Source organism: Mustela putorius, unplaced genomic scaffold, assembly GCF_011764305.1.
Source record: "Mustela putorius furo isolate JIRA1106 unplaced genomic scaffold, ASM1176430v1.1 tig00003853_pilon_pilon_pilon, whole genome shotgun sequence".
In the NCBI taxonomy this organism is placed as follows: domain Eukaryota; kingdom Metazoa; phylum Chordata; class Mammalia; order Carnivora; family Mustelidae; genus Mustela; species Mustela putorius.
In genome coordinates, this window is record NW_025422005.1 from 62,668,611 (window position 1) to 62,694,589 (window position 25,979).

At 36.5% G+C, this 25,979-nt stretch overlaps 1 protein-coding gene across 1 annotated transcript; it reads left to right on the forward strand.

Moving 5' to 3' along the window:
- The first annotated feature begins 996 nt into the window (after nt 1-996).
- Nucleotides 997-25,764, forward strand: ACADM (acyl-CoA dehydrogenase medium chain). The gene is made up of 12 exons (XM_045064732.1): nt 997-1,163; nt 4,614-4,701; nt 7,704-7,801; nt 7,932-8,001; nt 8,590-8,690; nt 9,665-9,745; nt 11,602-11,732; nt 14,897-15,005; nt 19,700-19,840; nt 20,425-20,520; nt 23,551-23,799; nt 24,939-25,764. The coding sequence occupies exons 1-12, from the start codon at nt 1,134-1,136 to the stop codon at nt 25,008-25,010; spliced, it is 1,266 nt and encodes a 421-aa protein (XP_044920667.1). The 5' UTR covers nt 997-1,133; the 3' UTR covers nt 25,011-25,764.
- Nucleotides 25,765-25,979: the final 215 nt, after the last annotated feature.

The following is a 25,979-nucleotide window of genomic DNA, read 5'->3' on the forward strand; positions in this document are numbered from 1 at the left end:
GGCTCTGCCAGCTTCTCCCTCTCCCTGTCGCTCCCCCTGCTTGTGCTGTCAGAAAAAAATAAAAATATTTAAAAAGAGAAAGAAAGGGAGGGAGGGAGGAAGTAGGGATGGAAGGAAGGAAGAAAAGTCCTGGTAATTACGGGGAACATTTACACTCCCCTTGCACTGGGGCTCTTACTAGCTTCCACAAAAAACGCTAGCCAAACCTGTAGAGCTTTATAAAGCCCCCAGCACTGTAACATTACAGCGTCCGTCTCCCAACTCAGGGTCCAACTGGATGAGAAGGTGACTTTAAGTACAATTCTTCACGTGGACGTCACTTCCAACATTCATTCGCTGAACCAGGAGCTTTAAATAGGCGCGTCTTATTTTCCAGAACACTGCACACCCACGCACGTGGGTAGTAATAAATAGCCTCGGGGATATTAGAAAAGGTCAATTTTACCTAAGTGGTTCAATTCCCCCTGTTCTCTGAAGTACAGTCCATCCTTTTTAGTCTTTGGACCAGAGTCTGACAATAAAGTGCTCTTGGGCTACTTAGAGCACAAACGATGTGGGTCCAACCGGTTTCCGGGACAAAGGTCAAGGCTGCCGGCCAGGGAGGAATCTTTCCGCCAGGCATGGCACACACCGCGCAGAGGTCGCTCGCCGTGCCCTCTCACCCAGATTCCTGGCGGGCCCCGCGCCGCCAGCGGGCTCCGGCCACCGAACGCGAATCCCGGGTCCCTCTCAGCGTGACCCTTCGCTACTCCCCCCAGCCCCCCACCCCCCGAGAGGTGGCGTTGTCTGAACTCAGGGCTCGAGGGAAACGAAGCCTTTTCGTGGACCACCCCTCGGGACCCATTAGGCCCCAGGAGATCATCAAACACCCCCCCCCCCACTTGCCCAAGGTCGTACGGACGCGACGCCTCAGGCGTTCCAGAACGGCGCGCCCGCAACTCCTCCCCCTCTCCTCTTCCCCTTCCGCCCCCTTTTCTGTGCAATCCTCTCCCCTCCCTCCGCACCGACAGCAACGCCGGTGGGCGGGGTGAAGGCGGGACCAGACGGGTCAGGCGCCCCGCGCCGGGGGCGACCCTAGCAGTGTCAGCGCCGCGGACTGAGTTATCGTTTGAGTAGCCGGACCGAGAGTCAACATGGCTGCGGTGTTTAGGCGTAGCTGCAGGGTGAGAGAGAGCAAGGGTCGGTGGGTTTGGGAAGGGGTGGGAGGGAGGGAAGCCTGGGAGGAAAATAGGTGCCTTCCCGGGATGGGGGGGAGGAGGGACTCCCTCGGACTAATATAGGCGCTGGTCACTTTCAGAATGTCCTTTTTCTTTTCTTTTTCTTTTTTTTTTTTTTCCCCCCTTCCTCTGGCCGGGGGAACTTTCCAAATATTTACCCCAGGAATCTCACCCCGTCCGTACGTGAACCTGTCTCTGAACTGGGCGGGGATCTCAGAAAGAGCAAAGGCCTTGTTTTTGCAGTATATTTTTGAGAAAACTCTATGGCTTGCTATCTCTAGCCCAAGAAGAAATCATAAAAGTAAATTTCATCGTGCATTTGATAATGCTAGAAAGTGTAGATTTCAGACATTCTTGTCTTGGGCGGCTGCAGTCACCGGGAAAAGGAAAACGAAGCAGCCTCTTCTTGGGATACTTAATATGTTTAATACTCTTTGGTTTTGGACTGTGGAAGAGAGCGCTTCTGTTCCGTACATTACAAAGTAAAAAGAAGAACCTACCGCAGAATTTTGCTCGAAGCTTGTCTCTTCTCGTGTTGTGGCTCACAGATTCTAATTTGTCTCAGTAGATGCTCTATACCTTAAATATTATTGATATATTAACACAAAACTGCAATTTAAATGTCATTTATAATTGAGTTAAGGTTGTAATTGCCGCAGGCTCTGGGAAATACTTGTGGGATGTAGAGTTAAACCATCCTAAATCCAAACAGTCTACAGCTTCTATATTCTGTGTCCACTGACGCCCCTCTCTAAATGGCTAACATTATATGTAATTAGCAGATAGATGGGGATTGTTCCCTGGCTGTAGCTACTTTTGTATTTTGTTTTATATAACATTTTCCTGAAAAATAATATGTAAACTTTTTATAAATTATTTTAAATCCACTAATAATTCCCTATTTAAAGTCTTGCAGACTATTTTACCTGTTTTGTAAGTTTTGATTTTTGTGCACTGATACCTAAACACACATTTAGAAGAGCCGAGTTGATTTGGTCTGATTTTTGTGGGATGGCGTTTTTCTTTATTCAGTGTAATAACCAATTAGGAGACTTAAATTGAAAGAGCAGTATAGCAGGGTGGTTGGTGGTATGGATTCTCTATAGTAAATGTTAGAATCCTGGTTCCATTTGAACTTTCTGAGTCTCAGTTTCTTCATATGCAAAATAGGAATAAAAGTAGTGCCTTAATCCTAGGCTTGACTTGGAGATTCAGTGAATTAATACGTGGAATGTGACTGTAAACAAGTATAGCTTTGGTCTATGATGACTGAACAGTAAGGATTAGAGAAACCATGTTTTATTCCAAAGTAAATTTATTTTTAATTTCAATATAGCATTTTTATTACAGTGAAAAATCATTTATGTCCTAATTACTATTTAACAGAATATTTAAGCATGTTTTATATGTACATATCAAGGACCAAACTAGAATCTTTCACATTCTATAGAAAAGCACTAGCCCTCAAGATCCAAGCAGGAAGCTTTCAGAATATGACCTGAGCTTCGAAGAAAAATGCCCTTTCCTCACCCCAATGCCAAAATTATAAAGTGTTATTTTGAAAGAGCTATTTAAAATATTTGACAATCTTGGGGCACCTAGATGGCTCAGTGGGTTAAGCCTCTGCCTTTGGCTCAGGTCATGATCTCAGGGTCCTGGGATTGAGGCCTGCATTGGGCTCTCTGCTCAGCAGGGACCCTGATTCCCTCTCTCTCTCTGCCTACCTCTTTGCCTACTTGTGATCTCTCTCTCTGTCAAATAAATAAATAAAATCTTTTTTAAAAATAAATACTAAAAAAAATACTTGACAGTCTTTATTGTCACTTCAAATGTAGGTGATTCTCTGTATAAGCTGAAGTTGTCACCTACAAAATGGACAGTTTCTTTTTACAGTTTTCAAGAAACATGAGCAACATATGTATACTTATGTTTCAAACATAAGTATATTGTTCAGTTTCTCTTTTCTTTGGAATATTAGAATTGCATAGGGATATTTCCATCAAATCCTTTGAAGTGTAAACTATGTTTTGCTGTCCTCAAACATTTTCAGGAAGGAGTTACGGTATGTTTTCCATTAACTTTAATAAATGCAAATGGTTATTTTTGTGTACATTAAATTGTCATGAGTATAAAAATGGACTGCAAAGGAACAATATATATATATCTGATACTTTTTTATACATTTTTTAAAAGAAATGGTATATTGCAGATATTAAGAAATGTAGCATAGCAATAGTTTAGAACAGGGTTGGCAAACGTTTTTGTAAAGGGACAGTAAATATTTTCAGGTTTGTGGACCGCATGATTTCTGATAACTGTACAACTCTGCTGGAAAAGCAGTAATAGACAATATGTTGTTCTAATAAAATTTTATTTACAAATCCAGTGGCTGCCATAGTGTGCTGACCACTGCCTTAGAATATTCTAAGAATGCCTATAGACAAGAGCAGAAAATATAGAATATAATTTTAGGCTAATTTGTTTTGTTGAATAAAGTGAGGTATCTTAGAAAATGGAATCCTCCAAGGGGATGATTCCCAGAGGCATACCTCTGAGGCTCACCGGACAGAGTATCAAAATTGATAGACTGGGGAACTCTTGAACACAGTACTATTCCGTCCTATTTTTGTCCCCACCCCAACTTCTCAATCACAAATGACCTAAAGCTTGTGAGATTTCCAGGATAGCAGTCCTATGTCTGCTAATACCCCTGAATATTGTTTGCCTCTGAGATACTCCACTTGAGTAGTACAAATACTGCTGATCAGTCTTATTTTCATTGTTCTTAAAAATATTTCTTTTGGGGGCGCCTGGGTGGCTCAGTGGGTTAAGCCACTGCCTTCAGCTCAGGTCATGATCTCAGGGACCTGGGATCGAGTCCCGCATCGGGCTCTCTGCTCAGCAGGGAGCCTGCTTCCCTTTCTCTCTCTACCTGCCTCTCCATCTACTTGTGATTTCTCTCTGTCAAATAAATAAATAAAATCTTTAAAAAAAAATATTTCTTTTGTAGTAAGTGTTCACACATCTAATACTTGGCTTATTTATTTAATGAAGGCCTTTAAGTAATGACTTAAAAAACTATGCTCTTGGGGCGCCTGGGTGGCTCAGTGGATTAAGCCACTGCCTTCGGCTCAGGTCATGATCTCAGTGTCCTAGGATCGAGCCCCGCATCGGGCTCCCTGCTCAGCGGGGAGCCTGCTTCCCCTTCTCTCTCTGCCTAGCTCTCTGCCTACTTGTGATCTCTCTCTGTCAAATAAATAAATAAAATCTTTAAAAAAAAAACAACAACAAAAAAAACTATGCTCTTGAGTATAGTCAAACAAGTAGCTGTACTCACTTGTAATTGCCAGTATTCTCTTATTTGATGTTTAATTTTAATAAAATTATCTTTTACAGGTCCTAAAAAGTGTTTCTCGTTTTGACTGGAGATCACAACATACAAAAGCTGCCCTACAGCATGAACCAAAATTGGGATTTAATTTTGGTATGTTTTGTTCCGTCTTTTGACTTTAAACATAATTGTTATATATGTGCATTTTTTATTGCATTGTATATGTATTTGTCTGGAATATACTTGTAAATCATCTTAGTATTGTCTGTCAATAAATAGAACCAATTACCATCCACAGATTTCCAGTCACACCCATGCTTCCTGAACTCTTTTTTTTTTTTTTTTTAAGATTTTATTTATTTATTTGACAGAGAGAGATCACAGTAGGAGAGAGGAAGGGAAGAGATCAGAGAGAGAGGAAGGGAAGCAGGCCCCCTGCTGAGCAGAGAGCCCGATGTGGGACTGGATCCCAGGACCCTGAGATCATGACCTGAGCCGAAGGCAGTGGCTTAACCCACTGAGCCACCCAGGCGCCCCTGACCTCTTTTTTTTTTTTCAGCATAATATTCTGTGTAGAGACCTGTGTTAGCAGACATAATATCTGTGCCCTTTTCCTAAGTATGTAACCCTAAAATAACAAATTTACTGATAGGTACAGTCTTCAAGTTAGAAATTCGAATGCAAAAGATGTGTTTTGAACACTTAGATACATAGTGCTAGGAACCTGCTAAGAAGCCAAAGCCTGTTTTGACCCTAATATATCTGAACTGCAGTTTTGTTGCTAATGGATAGGATTTAAAGTCCTGGGATGAGAGAGTCATGTGGTTTGGGAAGGAAAAGGCATAAGATCTCCCTATCCCTTTGCTCTCTATTTTAGTATATGTGCTGCTGAAGCAAGCAAACCCGTTGCTCTCTAAAATGCAGATCCTGAAAAAAAATTGAAATAATAATCCCTATTTTTAGCATTCATCACCTCCTAAAGTGCTTCTTGCTTTAAAATTATTACCTTTTTTTTTAGTTAAAAATCCATTTTCTCTGGTTTCTTGGTCTCAGAAAATAATTACAAGGCAGCTCAGATAATTAACTCATACCGGATACAAATGACAAGCTCAGAGCTCACCAGGGTTTCATTTTTGGTTTTCATTTTATGTTTTAAGATTGTTAGCTTCTTTACAGTTTTTGAAAGAGAATTAAATGGGAAATTTCAGGCCATGTGAGGATAGCAGCTTGGGGCATTGGATTTTCTCTTACTGTGTTATTAACATAGGTATCATTGCTATTTTGTTTCAGTTTGTCACTTACAAATTCATATTTAGTAGTAAGAAACCAGCTGGAGAGGACGCCTGGATGGCTCAGTGGGTTAAGCCGCTGCCTTCAGCTCAGGTCATGATCTCAGGGTCCTGGGATTGAGTCCCGAGTTGGGCTCTCTGCTCAGCGGAGAGCCTGCTTCCCTCTCTCTCTCTCTGCCTACTTGTGATCTCTCTATGTCAAATAAATAAATAAAATCTTAAAAAAAAAAAAAAACCCAGCTGGAGAAATCTGATGGTTTGTTGAGTAACAGGATGGGATAGATACAGGTGTTGAGGAGTGAGATCATTAAACTTAAGGACCAGGGATAACATCTGTGGGCAGTTGTATCTGGCTCTTTCTAAAGTGGAGATAATATTTACAACATGGGATATATCTGAAGGTTAATGTACTACATATGTAAATCCGTAGTACACAGTGACTAGATTTGAGTAGGTTCTCAATAAATAATAGAAACTAGGTGCCTGCCTTCCCTGTCCTTTACTCAACCACAACCTTGGTATCTGATGGTTCCAATATTAGAAGTAATTGTGATACAGAGAACAGTGACTGAAACTGAAGTATATTTTTACTGCTAATTCATGGTAAGACTGTGAGGCTATCATGTCCTCATTCTGAGCTTTTGTTTCCTTATCTATAAAATGAGAGATTTGATTTTAGGCTATTTGATCCAACACCAAAGTTCTCATGTCTTTTACATTTTATTTCTCATATCCCTATACAAAATGATTATTATAGTCTTGAATATGCTGGCTCATTCTTATCTCTTTGTTTTTGTTCTTATTGTTCTTACCTGAAATACCCTATATCTCTTTTAAATTTTACCTATCCTTTGATATTTGACACAACCACATTAAAACCCTATGATAGTGTGGATTTAAAAAAATCCAAATGATCAGCTCCTGTCCTTAGTCCAACCACCACATTCATTTCATTAGTTTTATAACAACAGAATCTCATATTTTTTGCAGTTGAATTAGAGTTCTATCTTACTGTTAACTTTTGAGAAACCCTCCCACCACTTTTACCAGTTGCTTTGTGCTAATTTATAACCTTAAATTATCTGAGTTTAAAGGAAGAGTGAAATTGTAGTATTAGTAGTCTTTTTAAAAATTTTTCTTTTTTCCTTTTTTTAAAAATTTTATTTATTTGAGAGAGAGAGCATGAGCGGGGTGAGGGACAGAGAGAGAAGAAGCTCCCTCGACCTAGCAGGGAGCTCCATGCAGGGCTTCATACAGGGCTCGATTCCAGCACTCCCAGATTATGACCTGAGCTGAAGGCGGATGTTTAACTTACTGAGCCACCCAGGCATCCCACATATTGGTATTCTTATATGATACAAGTTATATGGAACTTATATATAACTTATATAACTGATATAACTTATATGGAACAGGTTTTATTGGTTTATGGTCACCGAGCATGTCTCATCTCCCTGGTTGGACCTGATTCTTGAGATCAGGGAGTATCTTATATTTAGTTTCATCTCAGGATTACTAAACATTTGATAAATCTGCTTAGGAACTAATAACAAGTGAAAACAATTTTTTTTTTAATTCTCACCAATTAGAAGAGAAAAACAAATTTATGTCTGTTACTCATTTGTAAAAGATAGAAATCTTACCTACGTCCTTTGGTACTTGTATTGACATAGATTTATTTATATTATATAGTGAAATCTTTCTAGTCCAAAAAGTGTGTTGTGGTCTTTGTGGTTTATTTGTGGACTTTTCTGGTTAATCAAGAGTTAAAGACTTCATTATAAATTTTCACATACTGAGTTCATAGGACATTTTTCCTCAGCTCATTATCTTGTTTTAATATTTTTTTGAATGATTTACTCTTAGAGCTCACTGAACAGCAAAAAGAGTTTCAAGCTACTGCTCGTAAATTTGCCAGGGAAGAAATAATCCCAGTTGCTGCAGAATACGATAAAAGTGGAGAGGTAGGTATATGCATTTTAAGGAGAAAAAAGTTGTTTACATTTTTCTTAAGATTATATAATTGAACTATGTAGATTTTTAATATAATTGTTTTTTTTAAAAGGTCTTTTTTACCTTTTTCTTTCCTTTTAGTACCCTGTCCCCTTAATTAAAAGAGCATGGGAACTTGGCTTAATGAATACACACATTCCAGAGAGTTATGGTAAGTTTTCTTCACATTTTTAATCCTTATAATGCATATGAACAGGGAAAATGGTAAAACTCTACTCATTCTTTCAAATATTAACTGCCATTTATCTTAAGTCATTTATGATAAATGGCTTTCTACCTTTATCTTTGTTCAGACTTCAGTATTTGCCTGTTTTGAGAAACCTTGTATTCACACTTCAAGGCATTTTTCCTTTATAACTCACTTCAACCTTAATTTCATCCTAGACTCTGGTAATTTCTCTTTAGAGTTAGTCAGTTTGTTGCATTTTGGTGTTACCTTTGATTTTACATTTTGTTCAGACTTTTTTCTATGAGATAGTCACTCCTTCAGGTGAAAGAGTCAAAGTTTTAGCACAGTTGAATCAAATTTTTACAAAATCAAGTTGAAACAGGAATGCAGGTCCAGATTACAAATAGAAAATTTTTTGAAATATTTAAAACTATTTTGGAGAAGTCTAATTTGTTACTGTGCTAACTAGAACAATTTTTTTAGTTTCTTGGTAATTAAAATAGTTCACCTTTATTTCTAATAAGATCTACTATATATTATAATGGGTCTTAAAATATTTTGATTCTACAGGAGGTCTTGGACTTGGAATTTTTGATGCTTGTTTAATTACTGAAGAATTGGCTTATGGATGCACAGGGGTTCAGACTGCTATTGAAGCAAATTCTTTGGGGGTAAGTTTCTTAGAAAATTAATTGCCTAAGTGAAACGGTACTGCTAGGTTAGGTTAGTTGGCCAACATAATTTTCTTTAAAAGGAATACAGGATGGGCACCTGGGTGGCTCAGTCAGTTAAAGCCTCTGCCTTCAGATCAGGTCATGATCCCAGGGTCCTGGGATGGAGCCCCGTATCAGGCTCTCTGCTCAGTGGGGAACCTGCTTCCCCCTCTCTCTTCTGCCTGCTTTTCTGCCTACTTGTGATCAAATAAATAAAATCTTTAAAAAAAAAAAAAAAGGAATAGAGGAGGGGCACCTGGATGGATCAGTTGGGCTCTGGTCATGATCCCAGAGTCCTGGGATCCAGCCAGGCATCACATCAGGCTCCCTGCTCTCCCCTGCTTATGCACTCTTTCTGTCAAATAAATAAAATCTTCTAAAAATAAGTGAATAAAAGGAACACAAGATTGTGCAGTGAAGCCTAGAGTTATTATTGCATAAGTTGATCATTCTGTTCCTGTTGTCCCCAGTAATTGGAGTCCTAGCTGTCCTTGTAGGGACACTGTTTGCTTTGGCTGCTCTGTCAGTGGCAATTCTTAGGTAAGGGCAGGGCCAAAGACTAGCATTCTGGAGAGAAGGATCAGGAAGGCTTGCTGCCACTGCTGGCAGTGCTGAATTTAGTGAGCAGTTCTTAAGATGTCTGATCATATGTAACACGTTATTAATCCTAAATTTAATTCTTTGTGTATATTACTACAGTGGATTTTTACATATTACCAACAAGCCCAATATAACTTAATTTTTGAAAATACTAGATTCACAGATTTATTTCCTCTTGGTTTTAACTCTCTTAAAGGAAGAATAAAGGCTAGCCAGTTCTTTGGACTTATCCCTTGGGAGAAATTAGTACTCTCGTTTTGAATTATAGTATCTCTGAATTTACATACCTAATAAAATATCTTGCTTTTTTCAATGTCACATTTCTTTGGTAGCAAATGCCTCTTCTTATTGCTGGAAATGACCAACAACAAAAGAAGTATTTGGGGAGGCTCACTGAGGCGCCACTGATGTGTGTGAGTATGTGCAGCTGCGGAACAAGGGTGCTATTTCTACTTTCCAGTACATATGTGTACACTGGAATGTAACACATGAAGACAAACGTTAGCAACACATTTAGGTATAATGGTGTTTCTAGGGTACAAGACAAGTGTCATAATCTCCTAGCTTATTGTCAAGAAAGAAATACTTGATGTTTAATGGAGCACTCTGCAGTTCAGGACCTGAGTGAGTGTGTCAGGAAGTTCAGACTGAATGTATGACAGTAGGTGTTTGAACTAATAGTCTTTTGAACTAAGAAGAAATTAACGTGACTGAAAAGCTATTCTATTTGTTGAGCAAGTGGCTTGGAAAGAATATAGATTTTATTTAATTCCCTGAGCACTACTCAACAAATATTTAAATTGGATTTTTAAAAGATAGTTATAGGGGCCCCCACCTGGCTCATTCAGTGGAACAGGTGACTCTTGATCACAGGATCATGAGTTCAAGCCCCACACTGTGCGTGAAGCCTATTTAAAAAAAAAAATAAAGATATTTATTCATATATACACACACACACACTGAGGACCTATTCTGAAAGTATTTTTACATAAGGATTTTGAATTTTGTTTATAGGCTGAACAGATTTCAATTTAGGGTGTGATTGTGATACCAAAATATAGTAGATTGTTAACAGTTTTGAACTAATTGTGAAAATAGGTCTGAAAGACTAGAAAGTTAAGAATCAAGGTTTCTCTTTTCAGGTACCTTAGTTTTAGGCAAACTGCTTAATAAAAACATTTATACAGATTTTTTAATTAATTGGTAACTCTTAAATCAGAGTTTAATAGGCTAGTTCTCAATATTGTCTAAAATTGACACATTTAGATTGTTTTTCTGTATCCTATATAATACTAGAAATAAGCTAAAAAAATTTTAGCATGGAGTTGCTTAGGAGAACCTTCATTAATGCACTGATAAGAATATTTATAATTATTGTTTATAAATACGTATTTCTAAGATAAAAGTGTTTAAAAATAGTTCAAGTATTTTAAATATTTTTTGGCTGTTTTGTGTGTTACCAGTACTTCAGTATATATAAAAATAAATTTACTGTAGTCCCTGTGTTATTCTAACTTCTGAATTAATAAAGGTTTACTATACATTTTTCCCCTGCTAGTGCATAATGGCAGTAAATGTACCCAGAATATGAAATCAAGGGTGAAAATGAAAATAGTCAATTCCCTTACATGCATAGAATTTACATGTTATGGGACTCTGCTACTTTGGAATTACAAACTCTGGGTAACCCTGCATTTATCTCAATATCATTTGCATTTGTTATTCTGCGTGGAATACACATTCCTTCTTCATCCCCAAAGAATACCTTTTCCTTTTTGAGACTTGATGTGAACATCACCTTTGGAAAGCTTTTCCTGACACCCTAAAGCTAAACTAGTTTCACAAGATCATTGTGTATGACTGTAGTACTTAGATATGTAATTACAATATAGTTAGTATTCATCTCCACTATTGTGGAAATCTTGAAGACCAGTCTTTTATCTCTAGTTTTTCCATCTCCTGATTCATAACCTGGTACATAGTAGATACTAAAGAAACATTTGAATAATGATTACATGTGAATAAATTAACTTGACGTTATCTAACATTTTGATTTATATGGTTTATTGATATCCTATATCTGGTTTTAAGTTATATATTAATGTTGCTACATTTGAGCAGTTTATATGATTCTCTGAGAATATTTTATTTTTAGGTATTTAAAAATATTTAAAATACTGGCTTCAAAAATAAAATACACTACTGGTTCTAAACATTCATAATTTAATAATTAAATTTAAATTATTTTTATTGCTTCTATATATTTAAGGCTTACTGTGTAACAGAACCTGTAGCTGGCTCTGATGTAGCTGGTATAAAAACCAAAGCAGAAAGGAAAGGAGATGAATATATTATTAATGGTCAGAAGATGTGGATAACCAATGGAGGAAAAGCTAATTGGTATGTTGTTTAAAACACCTCTATATATTGCTTGTTAATTACATCATATAAGAACCTTCTCTCTCTCCTTTATTTTAAAGTACCACAATTAAGGTAAGTTTTAGGGGTGCCTGGGGTGGGTCAGTGGGTTAAGCACTTGCCTCTGGCTCAGGTTGTGATCCCAGGGTCCTGGTATCCAGCTGTGGCACCCTGCTTAGTGGGGAGCCTGCTGCTCCCTCTCCTGCTCTCCCTGCTTATGCACTCACTCACGGTCTCTCTCTCTCTGTCAAATAAATAAATAAAATATTTAGAAAAAGTAAGTTTTATTCATGGAACTGGAATGTCCATAAAAGATCATAAATAGTTCAGTTATTTTTAAAAACTATTTTTAAGCCCTGAATTATTTCTTCAACCTCACTCTTCAGAAGTTTAATTTGTAAAAGAAAATAAAACAAAAACACCTGCTGTGGTTGAATGTGAATCCATCTACGTGGCTTAATATCTCCACTGGCTATACTAGCATCTCCTTGGAACTATTCTCTGAAGACTGTGGAAAAAGGAAAGCCATTGGTATAGTACACTTCTCTGATTCTGAACAACAGGCGAAGACAATCTTAAAACTCAGATTATCTTTTAGGAAAGACGGAATGTTACTTTAGTAAAATCTAAAGGTCAAAGTATATAGGTCTAAAAACAATGACGTGAATTTCAACAAAGGATTATAAAATCACCTGCAGTAAAAACATTGACAAACCTATTTATACCATTATTTGTGGAAAAAAGATGACAGTAAAATGGATACCTGTAGATTCAGTAGGAACCAACACTGTGATGTCTAAGAAGGTAATGTAATTTCTGGCTGAAATGATAGGAATACAACACAAATGAGGGGAAAAGTGGTAATAGTTCTGTATGATACATTTTAAGACTTGCATTGACAAAATGGAATAAGTTAAGAAGCAAGTAAGTATCCCTCATTAGGAAGAGTCTAGGAAACATGTCCCGTGAAGAGTAAAGGAATTAAGTTAGTTTAGAAGAATTATGAAAGTTTTGGAATAACATCACACAGAATAAAGAGCAGTGTTGTACATTTGCTTCAGTAAGCCAGTGGAATTAATGGGTCAAAGTTAGAAAAATGGGGCGTCTGGGTGGCTCCGTTGTTAAGCATCTCTCTTCCGCGCAGGTCATGATCCTAGGCTTCTGGGATTGAGCCCTGCATCAGGCCCCCTGCTCAGCAGGAAGCCTGCTTCTCCCCCTCTAACTCCCCCTGCTTGTGTTCCCTCTCTCGCTATGTCTCTCTCTGTCAAATAAATAAATAAAAATCTTAAGAAATAAAGTTAGAAAACTGTAGACGTAAAAACAAGCTTTCCAACAACAGTGCTATCCAATGTTGTTGAGTTGTCATGGGAAATGTTTTTACCCATCACTGCAAGTATATAGATAAAGACTTCCTAGGATAAGGGGTCGCTGGTGATTGGAATAATGAACTAAATGGGCTGTTCCTACTTGTCTGCAAAAATTCTGATTCAGTATATGTGTGTGCTCTGTAGCGCAGTTCTCTAGCAGGTAAAGCATTATTCCTGGGAATGAGCCTACCAGGAAATTATTTATTTATTTATTTAAAGATTTTATTTATTTATTTGACAGGCAGAGATTACAAGTAGGCAGAGAGGCAGGCAGAGAGAGAGAGGAGGAAGCAGGCTCCCCGCTGAGCAGAGAGCCCGATGCGCAGCTCGATGCGCTGCTCTATCCCAGGACTCTGAGACCATGACCTGAGCCAAAGGCAGAGGCTTTAACCCACTGAGCCACCCAGGCGCCCCAAGGAAATTATTTATTTTAAACAGTACCTATCAACCCCTTTATCACTGTCCAGTATTAAGGAGGGCTGTATGATTATCTTTAAGTAAGTCATCATGATAACAGAAAGTAATAGAAAAATGAAGGAACTATTAAAATAAATCTAACAGTGCAATTAGAAGTTTTCATAATTTGGGACGCCTGGGTTGCTCAGTCGGTTAAGCCACTGCTTTTGGCTCAGGTCATGATCCCAGGGTCCTGGGATTGAGTCCCGCATCAGGCTCTTTGCTCGGCAGGGAGCCTGCTTCTCTCTCCGCCTCTGTCTGCCACTCTGCCTGCTTGTGCACATGTGCTCTCTCTCTCTCTCTCTCACAAATAAATAAAATCTAAAAAAGTTTTCATAATTTTAAGAATTCGTTAGGTATAATTCTCATGTAGTAAGATAAATTAGGTAATATAAGAAACTAGAAGATAATTTTTACTATTTTTTACTACTATCAAGTAAAAATTGTAAAAACCCACTGAGTCACCCAGGTGTCCCTGTTTAAGGAATTTTTTAAAAATTCTCCTATGTCTGGCCATTTAGAACACAGGTTACATTTAGATGTTTTTACATACCTCATGTTTCACTTTAAAATCAATTCTGGGAGGAGCACCTGGGTGGCTCCGTGGGTTAAGCATCTGCCTTTGGCTCAGGTCATGATCACAGGGTCCTGGGATCAAGCCCCGCATTAGGCTCTCTGCTCAGCGGGGAGCCTGCTTACCCCTTTCTCTGCTTGCTTCTCTGCCTACTTGTGATCTCTGTCAAATAAAAAAATAAAATCTTTAAAAAATTTTTTTAAAAAATCAATTCTGAGAAAAATTCTGGAGGGAAAACCTGGTAAATATTCATAATAATTCAGCTATAGCAAAAACAGTGATTTTGCTGCAAAAAGAAGACAGTAGGCAGAATACAGGTGTCTTTATTTCATATATTACTCCTTTCGCAGGCAGCCCTATTTGTTGTCCTTTTCCAGATAGCTTGTCCCTTAAAGAGTCATACTAGTTTTGGGAAGGGAAAAATGCCATTTCCAATATGATACATACTTTTCTTTTTATATTGTATAATTTTGATATGAGGAATTTTTACTAAAAACTCAGACTACTAAAAAAAAAAGTTAAATACCATATTAAGTAGGAAGTAGACCTGGGTTAAAACACTAGCTCTGCTACATTGTAAGTATGTGACTTGGGCAAGTTTTTGACCTCTCTGATTCTTCATTTCTTAATCTGTAAAATGGGAGAATAATAATTGGGATTTTTGGGAGGACTAAATGAGATAGCTATCACCATGTGTTGTCTGTTGATGTCACTATATTGTCATCATATCCACATTATATATGTAATAGGTATTTCTTACTGGCTCGTTCTGATCCGGATCCAAAGACTCCTGCTAATAGAGCCTTTACTGGATTCATTGTGGAAGCAGATACCCCAGGAGTGCAGATTGGAAGAAAGGTAAAGTGTGTATATATCAGTGATTAAGGCCTCAAATACTATTTTAACTATAAATTTCAGAATTACTCTTTTAGCTTTCTTTATTGAAAACATTTTCTTTGTACTAAGTTGCAATAAAAATAAAGCTTCCTCCCCTTCTTTTTCTTTTAAGTTTTTAATTCCAGTTAACATATAGTGTTTCAGGTGTACAGGATTCCTAGTGATTCAACACATCCATACATCACCCCTGTGCTCATCAAGATAGGTTTGCTCTGTAACCCCCATCACGTATTTAACCCATCCCTTAAAAGTTATGTTTTGATATTACCAGGTGAAATAGTCTATATATTATAGCTGAAGATTTTAAGTTGAGAATAATCCTTTTGATTCATGATTTGGAAAACTGGTTGTTCCTGGTGCCAGTCTTTAACAGCTCTGAAGTATAATGAAGCAGAAATGCAGCTGCCACTTATGTGGCCTGCCCAATAACAGAGTTTTAGGTTTCAGAAGATTTTCCCACTCTTTGCCCTTCCTCACAGCAGCCTTTTGGTAGAATAACTAGCATTATGCCCACTGTCGTGATTAAAACAATATCCCAGGGGCGCCTGGGTGGCTCAGTGGTTAAGCCGCTGCTTTTGGCTCGGGTCATGATCTTAGGGTCCTGGGATCGAGCCCCGCATGGGGCTCTCTGCTCAGCGGGGAGCCTGCTTCCTCCTCTCTCTCTGCCTGCCTCTCTGCCTGCTTGTGATCTCTCTCTGTCAAATAAATAAATAAAATCTTTAAAAAAATAAAAAAATAAAACAATACCCCAGATCCATTAACACCAGTAAGAGAAAATTCTGTGCCTGAGGAAAATATGGGAATGGTAAAGAGCCTTGGATGTGGGAAGGCCAGAAATTTTGTTTAAATAAGAAAAGATACTGTAACATATTTGAGAACTGTTGAAATTTGGGTGTGTGGAGATAATTTAGCACTAATATTTAAAGTAGACTAAAGAGAAAATTTTAAAATTTAACAAATCAAAAAAGGAAGAAATAAAGTGTTTAAAATCATTTTAGTGAGAGCAAAGATTATAACTTTGAGACTAGGAAGAGGAGACTTAATTTTACAACTTTAAAACTCTTCTCTGCAAAATGAATTTGTAAAAAAGAAAACCTAATGATGACCAAATGGTGTCTATATTGAAGGGAAAGGAGAAATTTTAGAAGTTTATTAATAGTTACCAAAGGTTATGTAATCCTGTTTTATTAAAAGCCATCAGAATTGTTCTGTTGTACTCAAGCCTCTTGAAAATGGAAGCATTTACTAGAATACGGAAGAGGGGCAACTTCTCTTTGAGGCCACAGAATATTAAAGGTGGAAAAATATACACATTATTACAGTCTGTTCACTGAATGTTGAAAATGAGATCCAAGTAAATGATTTACACACTTAAAGGCAGAGTTGAGATCACTACTACAGTATCCTAGGAACTTGCCCAATGTGGCTTCTTTTTTTTTTTTTTTTAAACATTTTATTTATTTATTTGTTTGTTTGTTTGTTTGTTTGACAGAGAGAGATGGAGATCATAAGTAGTCAGAGAGGCAGGCAGAGAGAGAAGGGGAAGCAGGCTTCCTGCCAGAGCAGAGAACCCAATGCGGGGCTTGATCTCAGGACCCTGAGATCATGATCTGAGCTGAAGGCAGAGGCTTAACCCACTGAGCCACTCAGGCACCCCTGCAATGTGGCTTCTAACCCTGGTTTTCTATATTCTCTTTTAAGAGTAGATATTAAAGGTAGACTGTACTTCACCAGTGTAATTATAGTGAGGTTGTTGTGTATAACAAAGTATAAGTTATAAGAATGGATGTGTTTCTTCCAAGTAAATGGTTTGTTTTTATTTATGTTCTATTTGTGTTTTCTTTTTAAGGATGGTTGCAAGAAAACTTAAGGCCAAATTTATGGCCATTTCTAGAAAGTGCAAAGGACCTAACAACTTACACTGTTTTTAGTACTAAACCCAGTCTCTTTTTTCCCAATTTTCTCACTTAAAATATATCTCTAATTCAGTAAATATTTATTATTGAGTTCATCCTATATACTAGGCACCATTGTGTTATTGGGGATACCATATGGATCAATACAGACAAAAATCCCTGCCTTTGGGGAGCTCACTTTCTAGTGAGAAAAACAGATAATTATATTATATATATTTAAACCTCCTTAAATCTTTTTTTGAAATATATGGTCATTTTATAGATTTGTGATATTTAATGTTTTTAAAAATGCTTTGTGTTTTATATTTCATCTGGCTTGAGAGGAGTACAGGAAGCATTTTGGTTTTAAATGTTTTACTGTTTGGAGGTGCCTGGGTAGCTCAGTCAGTTGAGCATCAGAGTCTTGGTTTCAGCTCAGGTCATGATGTCAGAGTCCTAGGATTGAGCCCCATCACCTCCGTACTCAGAGGGGAATCTGCTTGGGATTCTTTCTCTCCCTCTTCATCTACCCCTTCCCCCACCCTTGCTCACAGGAGGACAGGCTCTCTCTCTCTTTTTAAAAATAAACCTTTTTTAAAAAATGTTCTAGGGGCACCTGGGTAGTTCAGTGGGTTAAAGCCTCTGCCTTCTGCTCAGGTCATCATCCCAGGGTCCTGGGATCGAACCCCACCCACATCAGGCTCGTTGCTCAGCAGGGATCCTGCTTCCTCCTCTCTTTCTGTCTGCCTCTCCGCTACTTGTGATCTCTGTCAAATAAATAAATAAAAAGATTTTTTAAAATGTTCTAGTGTTTGGAGTGAGTCTGGGAAACAGGCTAGAGTGAACCATTTTTGTAAACAGTGTTTTCTCATTATGTTGAGTGAAGGTCTGAGTTATTGATTTATAAAAGACCAAGACAAAAAGACCAAAAAAAGAAATGTTGGTTTCTTTCTTGGTAAAACTATATATCTGGTTGTTACCATTTCTTCAAGCCTAGAAGCAGATCAATACTATTTAGGCAAGCAAGTTAAAGAGTTTATTTACAGCTCTGTGCTCCCATTTTCTTTGCTGCTTACGATGTTGATTAAAAATGAGATTAAAATTTTTTTCCTTGGGACGCCTGGGTGGCTCAGTTGGTTAAGCAGCTGCCTTCGGCTCAGGTCATGATCCCAGCGTCCTGGGATCGAGTCCCACATCGGGCTCCTTGCTCAGCAGGGAGCCTGCTTCTCCCTCTGCCTCTGCCTGTGCTCGCTCTCTCCCCCCACCTCTCTCTGATAAATAAATAAAATCTTTAAAAAAAAAAAAAAAAATTTTTTTCCTTAGGGATAAGAGTCACCATATCTGCAACTTCCCCTCAGATAATTCAGCAAATAATGCTACTAGTTACACACACAAAACATAGAAATAAAGCAAATGTGACAAAATGATAATTGGTGAATTGAAATAAAGGGTACGTAGGTATTTGTTACATTACACTTATGGCTTTTCTGTTTGAAAATTTTCAAAATAAAAAGTTGAGGGAATATAGTTACTTTGGCAGTTTATTATAAAATTAAATATGCACTTACCACATACCCAGCACTCCTAGGTATTTATCCAAAAGAAATGAAAACAAATGTTTAAACACAAATGTTTATAGCAACTTTATCTGATTGCTAAAAACTGGAGTGAGAGGGGAATGTCTATCACTGTTGAATAGATAATGGATATATGGTACATCCCCATAGTGGAATACTACTCAGTAAAAGAAAGAAATTACTGAGCAGCAGCAATATAGGTAGATTTCAAAAGCACTTTGTTAGACACAGAAGGCACTTATTACTTGTTATTATCATTCTACTTCATATGACATTCTGGAAAAAGAAAAATTATATGAACGGAAGTCAGATCAGTCATTGCTTCAGGTTGGGAGTAAAGTAAGGGAGTTGACTTAAAAGAAGTACAAGGGAGTTTTGGGGGGTGCTGAAGTATTCTGTATCTTGATTGTGGTAGTGGTTCCATATATACATTTGTCAAAACTGTTAGAGATTTATATGTAAAGAGGGTGAATTTTTCTGTATGTAAATTCCACTTCAGTAAACCTAATTTTAAGAAAGAGTTGACACATTTTTTTGCTAGCTTCATTAAGCTTAATTAACCATCCTGAATCAGAGTATGTTTGCTAAATGCTTTTCCAGACATTGATGGTAAAAAAGATAGCCTTCAAACATAATGAAATTTGCCTTTTTTTTTTTTAAAGATTCTATTTATTTATTTGACAGAGAGAGATCACAAGTAGGCAGAGAGGCAGGCAGAGAGAGAGAGAGGGAAGCAGACTCTCCGCCGAGCAGAGAGCCCAATGCGGGACTTGATCCCAGGACCCTGAGATCATGACCCGAGCCGAATGTACATGTAGATCTTTAGACTATTGTTGGTTTCAAAGTTTGTGAAACATTGTTTTAAATTAGGTGTTGACAAACTTGTTTTGTAAACTTCCAGTTTATAACTATTTTAGATTTTGAGATCCACAAGATTTCTGTCCCAGACTACTCAGTTCTGTTACTGTACAAGAAAGTAACCATAGATAATATGTAAACAAATAGGTAGTGATTCTAGTCCAATAAAGCTTTTTTTTTTTTTTTTTTTTTTACAAAATAGGTATAACCCATCATTTGTTAACCCCTGTTTTTAGATAATTGCAGAAAGTCCTAAAACAGGTTAAAGCAAAAATTCATACTAGCTCAAAAAGTGTTCCTTAATATATACTATTTTCCTTATTAGGAATTGAATATGGGTCAGCGATGTTCAGATACAAGAGGAATTGTGTTTGAGGATGTGAGAGTGCCTAAAGAAAATGTTTTAATTGGTGAAGGAGCTGGTTTCAAAATTGCAATGGGAGCTTTTGATAAAACTAGACCTCCAGTAAGTAATATCAGTCACTTGACAATCTTTAGAGGATCTTTTATTACATTGAGTAGTTTTATTTTAACGTGGTCTATTTTGTATGTATTTCTCTTTTATTTATTTTTTTGGTGTGTATTTCCTTTTTAATATCTAATTAAGGTTGGAGAGATACTATAATTTTTCTTTTTTAGAATTCATCAACTGTCTTATTGCCTGTTACAGAAATTACTTTAGCAAATACAGAATTACTGTAGTTACTGCGAAGTTGTTACAGAAAGGCAGTCCATACTCAATCATTCCTGCTGATTGTGCTCATTTCCTGTTCCCTTACTCATTAGGAATAAGTTCCCTAAGAAACTTTCCCTTGTTGAACAGAAGGAATGACTTTCTAGGCTGTGATCCTCTGCCTCATAAATGCTTTATTTAATTCATAAAAAATATAAATTGAAATGCTTGTTCTCTCCCACCCCTTCTTTTGCTGCCTAAGGGTATAGGTCATCTTCTCTTTATATAGTCCTTAACTTAGAATTATAGGCAAATAGTCATTGAACTGTATTTTAAAAACAACAGGAACTTACGCTTTGTAAATGTTAAAATATTAGGTAGCAGCTGGTGCTGTGGGACTAGCACAAAGAGCTTTGGATGAAGCTACCAAATACGCCCTGGAGAGGAAAACTTTTGGAAAGCTGCTTGTAGAGGTAATTTTGATACTGAACTTGCTGTGTTCAAAGCACTCAGATTAAAATCCAGAGTTTTTACAGTGGACTTCTGTCAGCCACACTGGCCCTTTGCTGTTGTCTTTACCTTTCCTCTTTCCCCCCAAATACCACTACCTCATTCGTTTTACTAACGAATCTATCTTCGTCACCCAATGTAAAACAACACCTCCCAACACTCTATATACTAATCCCACTTGGGTTTGTTTCCCCATAGTTCTTAACTCCACTCAACATTATATCTTGTATGTGTTTGTTTATTATAAGTCTCTCCTTACTCTCTCATTTGAATGTAAGCACCATATGGGCTATGAATTTCTGTTTTGGTAACCTTAAACTCCTAGCATTTAGAATACATTTCCACTATGAACTTCTATTTCATCCATTCAACAAATAGTAACTGAACACCTACTATATAAAATACTAGTAATCGGATACTTTCTCTGTTCCAAGCACTGTTCTAGGGGTTTTACATGTATTAACTCACTTAATCTTCACATTACTGTGGAGTGGGTACTCTTGGTCTCATTTATTTTATGTAAAATTTTAGGTTCACCTAATACGTAATGAAACCAAGATTTGAACACAGTCACTTAAAGAGTCTGTCCTTTGGCACATTACATGAGCTATTTCTGGGAATAGAAAAGAAGTTTGACATAGACTCTGTACTTAGGAACCTTTAACTTTTCTATGGAGATACGATACATATCCTAAAACAAATATTAAGAAATAATATAGAGCTGTATAAGATTAAATCCTGAGTGAAGGCTTATAGACTGGGTTAGAGAAACCAAAAGGCGAAACTGTCATGGATGGGCCAGAGACATTACAGGGATTCTGAGACATTACAGGGATGATGTTTAGAACAGGATTTCTCAAAGCATGGGCTGAAAAGAAACTGAGTGAGACTCACTGGGATTTTTTTCATTAACATCTCACAGGAGGAGCATAGGTATCTTATACCAGATTGCCAAAGTTGTGGTGATATAAGGGCTTCTATTTATTGCCAGTGGGAATATAATTCACTCTTTCTTTTATGAACAACGTTTTGATATTATATATCAAAAGTGGTTATTCTGCACCTGTATTTCACATGTATCTTTCAGTTTTACTCCCGTATGTGCAATATGACACGTCTATAGCTTACTCATTTCAGCATTATGTTGAAACTGCCAAATATAGAAACAACCAAAATGTTGATCCACCATACAGTGAATAGTTTACAGCTATTAAAAAAAAAGGTGTAAAGAAGTTCTTTATATATTACTATAGAAAGCACTCAGCTTTATTGATAAGCAAAGCAAAATGAAGAACCATCAACATGGTAGGCCAACATATGTGTAAAAAAGGGAGAGGCTGTAGATGTATTTGCTTATATGTGTTTATAAGATCTCTGAGAAGATGAAAAAATAGCCTGGGTACCTCCAGGAAGGGGAATTAAATGGGGTTGGAGATGGCAGGGATGATAGAAGGAGGGAAGTTTGAACTTCAAACTGGTAGATGTATTACCTATTCAAAAAAAAAAAAAAAGTGTAAACTAAAACAGAACAACTTGCAAGAATCATTGGCTTAGAAGAATGGGCACAATCAGGCAGAAGGAAATAAGGGAGGATATTCTTGTTCTATGTAGTAATTATTTAAATTGGTTAATAATTGCCTCCTCTTAAGACATATATACCATGCTACTCTCAAGCAACTTGTCACATTCTGGAATAGTGTGATTTTTAGAAACAGTAAATATATGAACTTGCACAGCTCAGGTTTTTGTTTTATGTGACATTTGGTGCATATTAGTCTGTACACAGTCAACTTGTGTGGTTTTTATAACCTCTTAGTCTTCAAAACCCATTTTGGTGTTGCCTATGATACAAAGCATGTTTTTATAATTTTAGTATTCTCATTTCTAAATGCCTATAGGCCTTCTTTAATGTGTATTATTTTAAAGCATATGTTCCATTCCATGTTCATTGTAGAATAATTTATGTGATACAGTATGAGCAAATTAAGTAATAAAACTGCTCCATAATCCCATTGTCCAGAGATTATTACAGTGACCATTTTGCTCTGTATTCTTTCTTTCTATGAATATATTTTCTGCAACCATACTGTATATTTGAAATTTTCACTTACCTATACATGGTGAACATATTTCTACCCTATAATAGTTTGGCTATACACCTAATAGAATACTTACTGTCTTTTATTAAAGGTGTTTGTCTTATGTCTCCTCTTTGATTATGAACTTCTTCTAGAGGGGGGATAAGAAGCATTTTTTATTTGTCCTTTTCTTGGGGCTTACTTTCCTCTGTCAGCATCTGATAAAGTATCACATCATTTTTCACTGTGTCTGTAATAATTTTCTTTAAAAAAAAAAATCCCAGCAGGGGCTTCTGGCTAGCTTAGTCAGTAGAGCATGTAACTCCTGAGCATGCGGTTGTGAGTTCAAGCCCCACGCTAGGTGTAGAGTTTACTTAAAAATACATACATACATTAAAAAGAAAAAAAAAGGTCCCAGCAGATACCCTGGAGGAGAATACGCATAATTTTTATGGTATTTTTGCCAAAAATACATAACTTCATTCCAGCTCAGAGAAAACATCACACAAACCTGAATTGGGGGACATTCTACAAAAAAAAAAAAAAAAAAAAAAAACCACTCAGTATTATTCAGAAGTGCCAGGGTCATAAAAGACAAGGAGAAACTGAAGAATCTAACAGTCTGGGGAAAATTAAGAAGAAATAGCAGTTGAATTTCTGGATGGGATCTTTGAACAGAAAAGGATGTTAGTGGAAAACTTGCCCAAATTTAAATAAAGTATATAGTTTAGTAGATAATATAATAGTAATATTAATATTCTGTTCTTGATCTTTATACTATGGTTGTGTAATATGTTAACATTAGAGGAAGAAGAGTATGATTTTTTAAGTCTAAAATTAGTTTTAAAGTTAAAGTTTTAGGAGAAAAACTTTTAAATAGTTATTATCCTTAAACTTTTTTCTTTCTAATTCTAGCACCAAGGAATATCATTTTTGCTGGCTGAAATGGCAATGAAAGTTGAACTAGCTAGATTGAGTTACCAGAGAGCAGCTTGGGAGATTGATTCGGGTCGCCGAAATACCTACTATGCCTCTATAGCAAAGGCATTTGCTGCAGATATTGCAAATCAGTTAGCTGCTGATGCTGTGCAGATTTTTGGAGGCAACGGATTTAATACAGAATATCCTGTAGAAAAACTAATGAGGGATGCTAAGATCTATCAGGTAAGGTTAAAAATGATTTTTGTTGTTTCTTAGGTAAAAGAATATTCACAGATGACAAATTATTTAGGGATTTTATGCCATTAGAAATAATAAATTATCATAGGGGAGTACCTCAGTCAGTTAAGTGTCCAACTCTTTATTTCAGCCCAGGTCATGATCTCGGGCTCCTGGGATCAAGCCCCACATTGGGCTCTGCACAGGGTGTGGAGTCTACTTGAGATTCTCTCTCTTCCTCTCTCTCTCTCTCTGCACCCCCCCCATGTGCTCTTTCTAAAAAAATAAATAAAATCTTAAAAAAATAATAAGCTATCATAGATGGCTATAAACCAAAGCTTTAAAAACTAATTAACACAGAAGAATGTTACCTTTAAGTATATGACTGAGAGAGTAGGTTAACAAAGTAAATGGTATAAACATGTAAGTATATGTCTGGATCAACCATCTTGAATCTTAACATCTACCTAATTGTAATCCACCACTTGCTCTCCTAAAAGTATGCATATCATTTAAAATAAACTATTTTATTTTGAATCTTTCTCAACAACTATTGTATCAATTGAAGCCTTATTTGGGAGTAAAACAACTTGGAAGAGATAGTGATAAAGTGTTATTAACCATTTGATAAAGGTTCATCTGAACCATATATAACAAATTGCTGGGGGTAGATGTTTAAACTGGAAGTAAGGACTGGCTACTTAGGAATATCTAAGTTAAAACCAAGTCCTTCCAGCATTTTTTTCTTTAGAAACTCTGTTCCTTAGTCAGCAAGAGAGAAAATCTGGTGTAAGAGTAAAAATGGGAAATAACTGAAGATGACAACTAGCTAAAAACAGTTCAGAAAAGTTGGATAAATATTTTAGCAACATTAAACTTCAGGTTTCCAAACTTTTTGAAATATTGATATCCTTTGATTTTTAAGGTACTCCCAAAATTTTGGTAAATGACTTTTTATAAGAGAATTATAGTTTCATGGTTTCACAAAATCATGTTTCAGAATCTCTATGGATTACAGACCCTATATATGGTTTGATTGAATTTGGTATTACAATGGAGCTTATGGTACTGTCCAAAATATTGAGGAAGTTGAAGTATTTATGTACTGAAGATATTTCACCTATGTGTATTCTTTTTTCTTGCAGATTTATGAAGGTACAGCACAAATTCAAAGACTTATTATAGCCCGTGAACACATTGGCAGGTATAAAAATTAAAGAGAGAGCTATAGAAACATGATTAACTGTTGCATGATTAGAACACAACCTACTGTTTAAGCTCCAAAGAAGAGAACAAGCTTTAAGATTTTTTCTGCTAAAACTTTAAAATAAGTACTCTTACACTAAACTCATGCAGCTGATTCTAATACTAGTTTTCCACTTTTGTTTAGCTTTATGACTTGCTTTTTCACAAAAAGATTAGGTTTCATTAAAGTTATGTGTTATCTTTAGTACTACTGTACTTGAATTAAATTAACCTAGAAAAGCACATTTGTTTTGTTACGTTAAGCACTTAAAGTAACAGAAATTCTTTTGATTTCAGTATTTTTCCAATGACATTTTTGAAAAATGGGCTTATAAAATTATTCAGAATGTTTCAAAATTTACACTGAGAAAGCATTATAGGATTTGGGTACCATCAGATAACTTGATAGTGTCTTTGTAGACTTAATGGTATTGGGGGGAATTCGTTTTGCTACAATTTGGAAAGCATTTGTTTTCAGTTTTGTACAATAATACTCAAAAATTTGATGTTCGTAATTCTCTCACCATATAATAACCAGAAGTTATTGAAGACCTGTTTAATTCTAAATCTGCATTTTACTTGCCTTATTTAGAAATAAATAAAATCTGCCTTAAAATATTTTTATATGAGTCCTGGTATCTGGGTAGGCTTTGGTCTGTTGTATATAATCTCATTTCATGTGCATACATTATAAAAAGAAATAAAATTGTTGAGTGCCTACTAGTATATTTGTTTGTATTCTTTCCAGGGTGTTTTATTACTTCATGTAATAATGTATGCTTGATTTATTTACTGTAATGGAAAAAAGTCATGCTCTGATTTTGAACTCCATAAAGTTACCTCCTCGTTTTTCACTAGATGATATTATTAAACATTTCAAAAAGATAAAATCACATAAGAAGCAAAGTTTGTGAATTTAATATTTCTTTGTTATCTTAAGC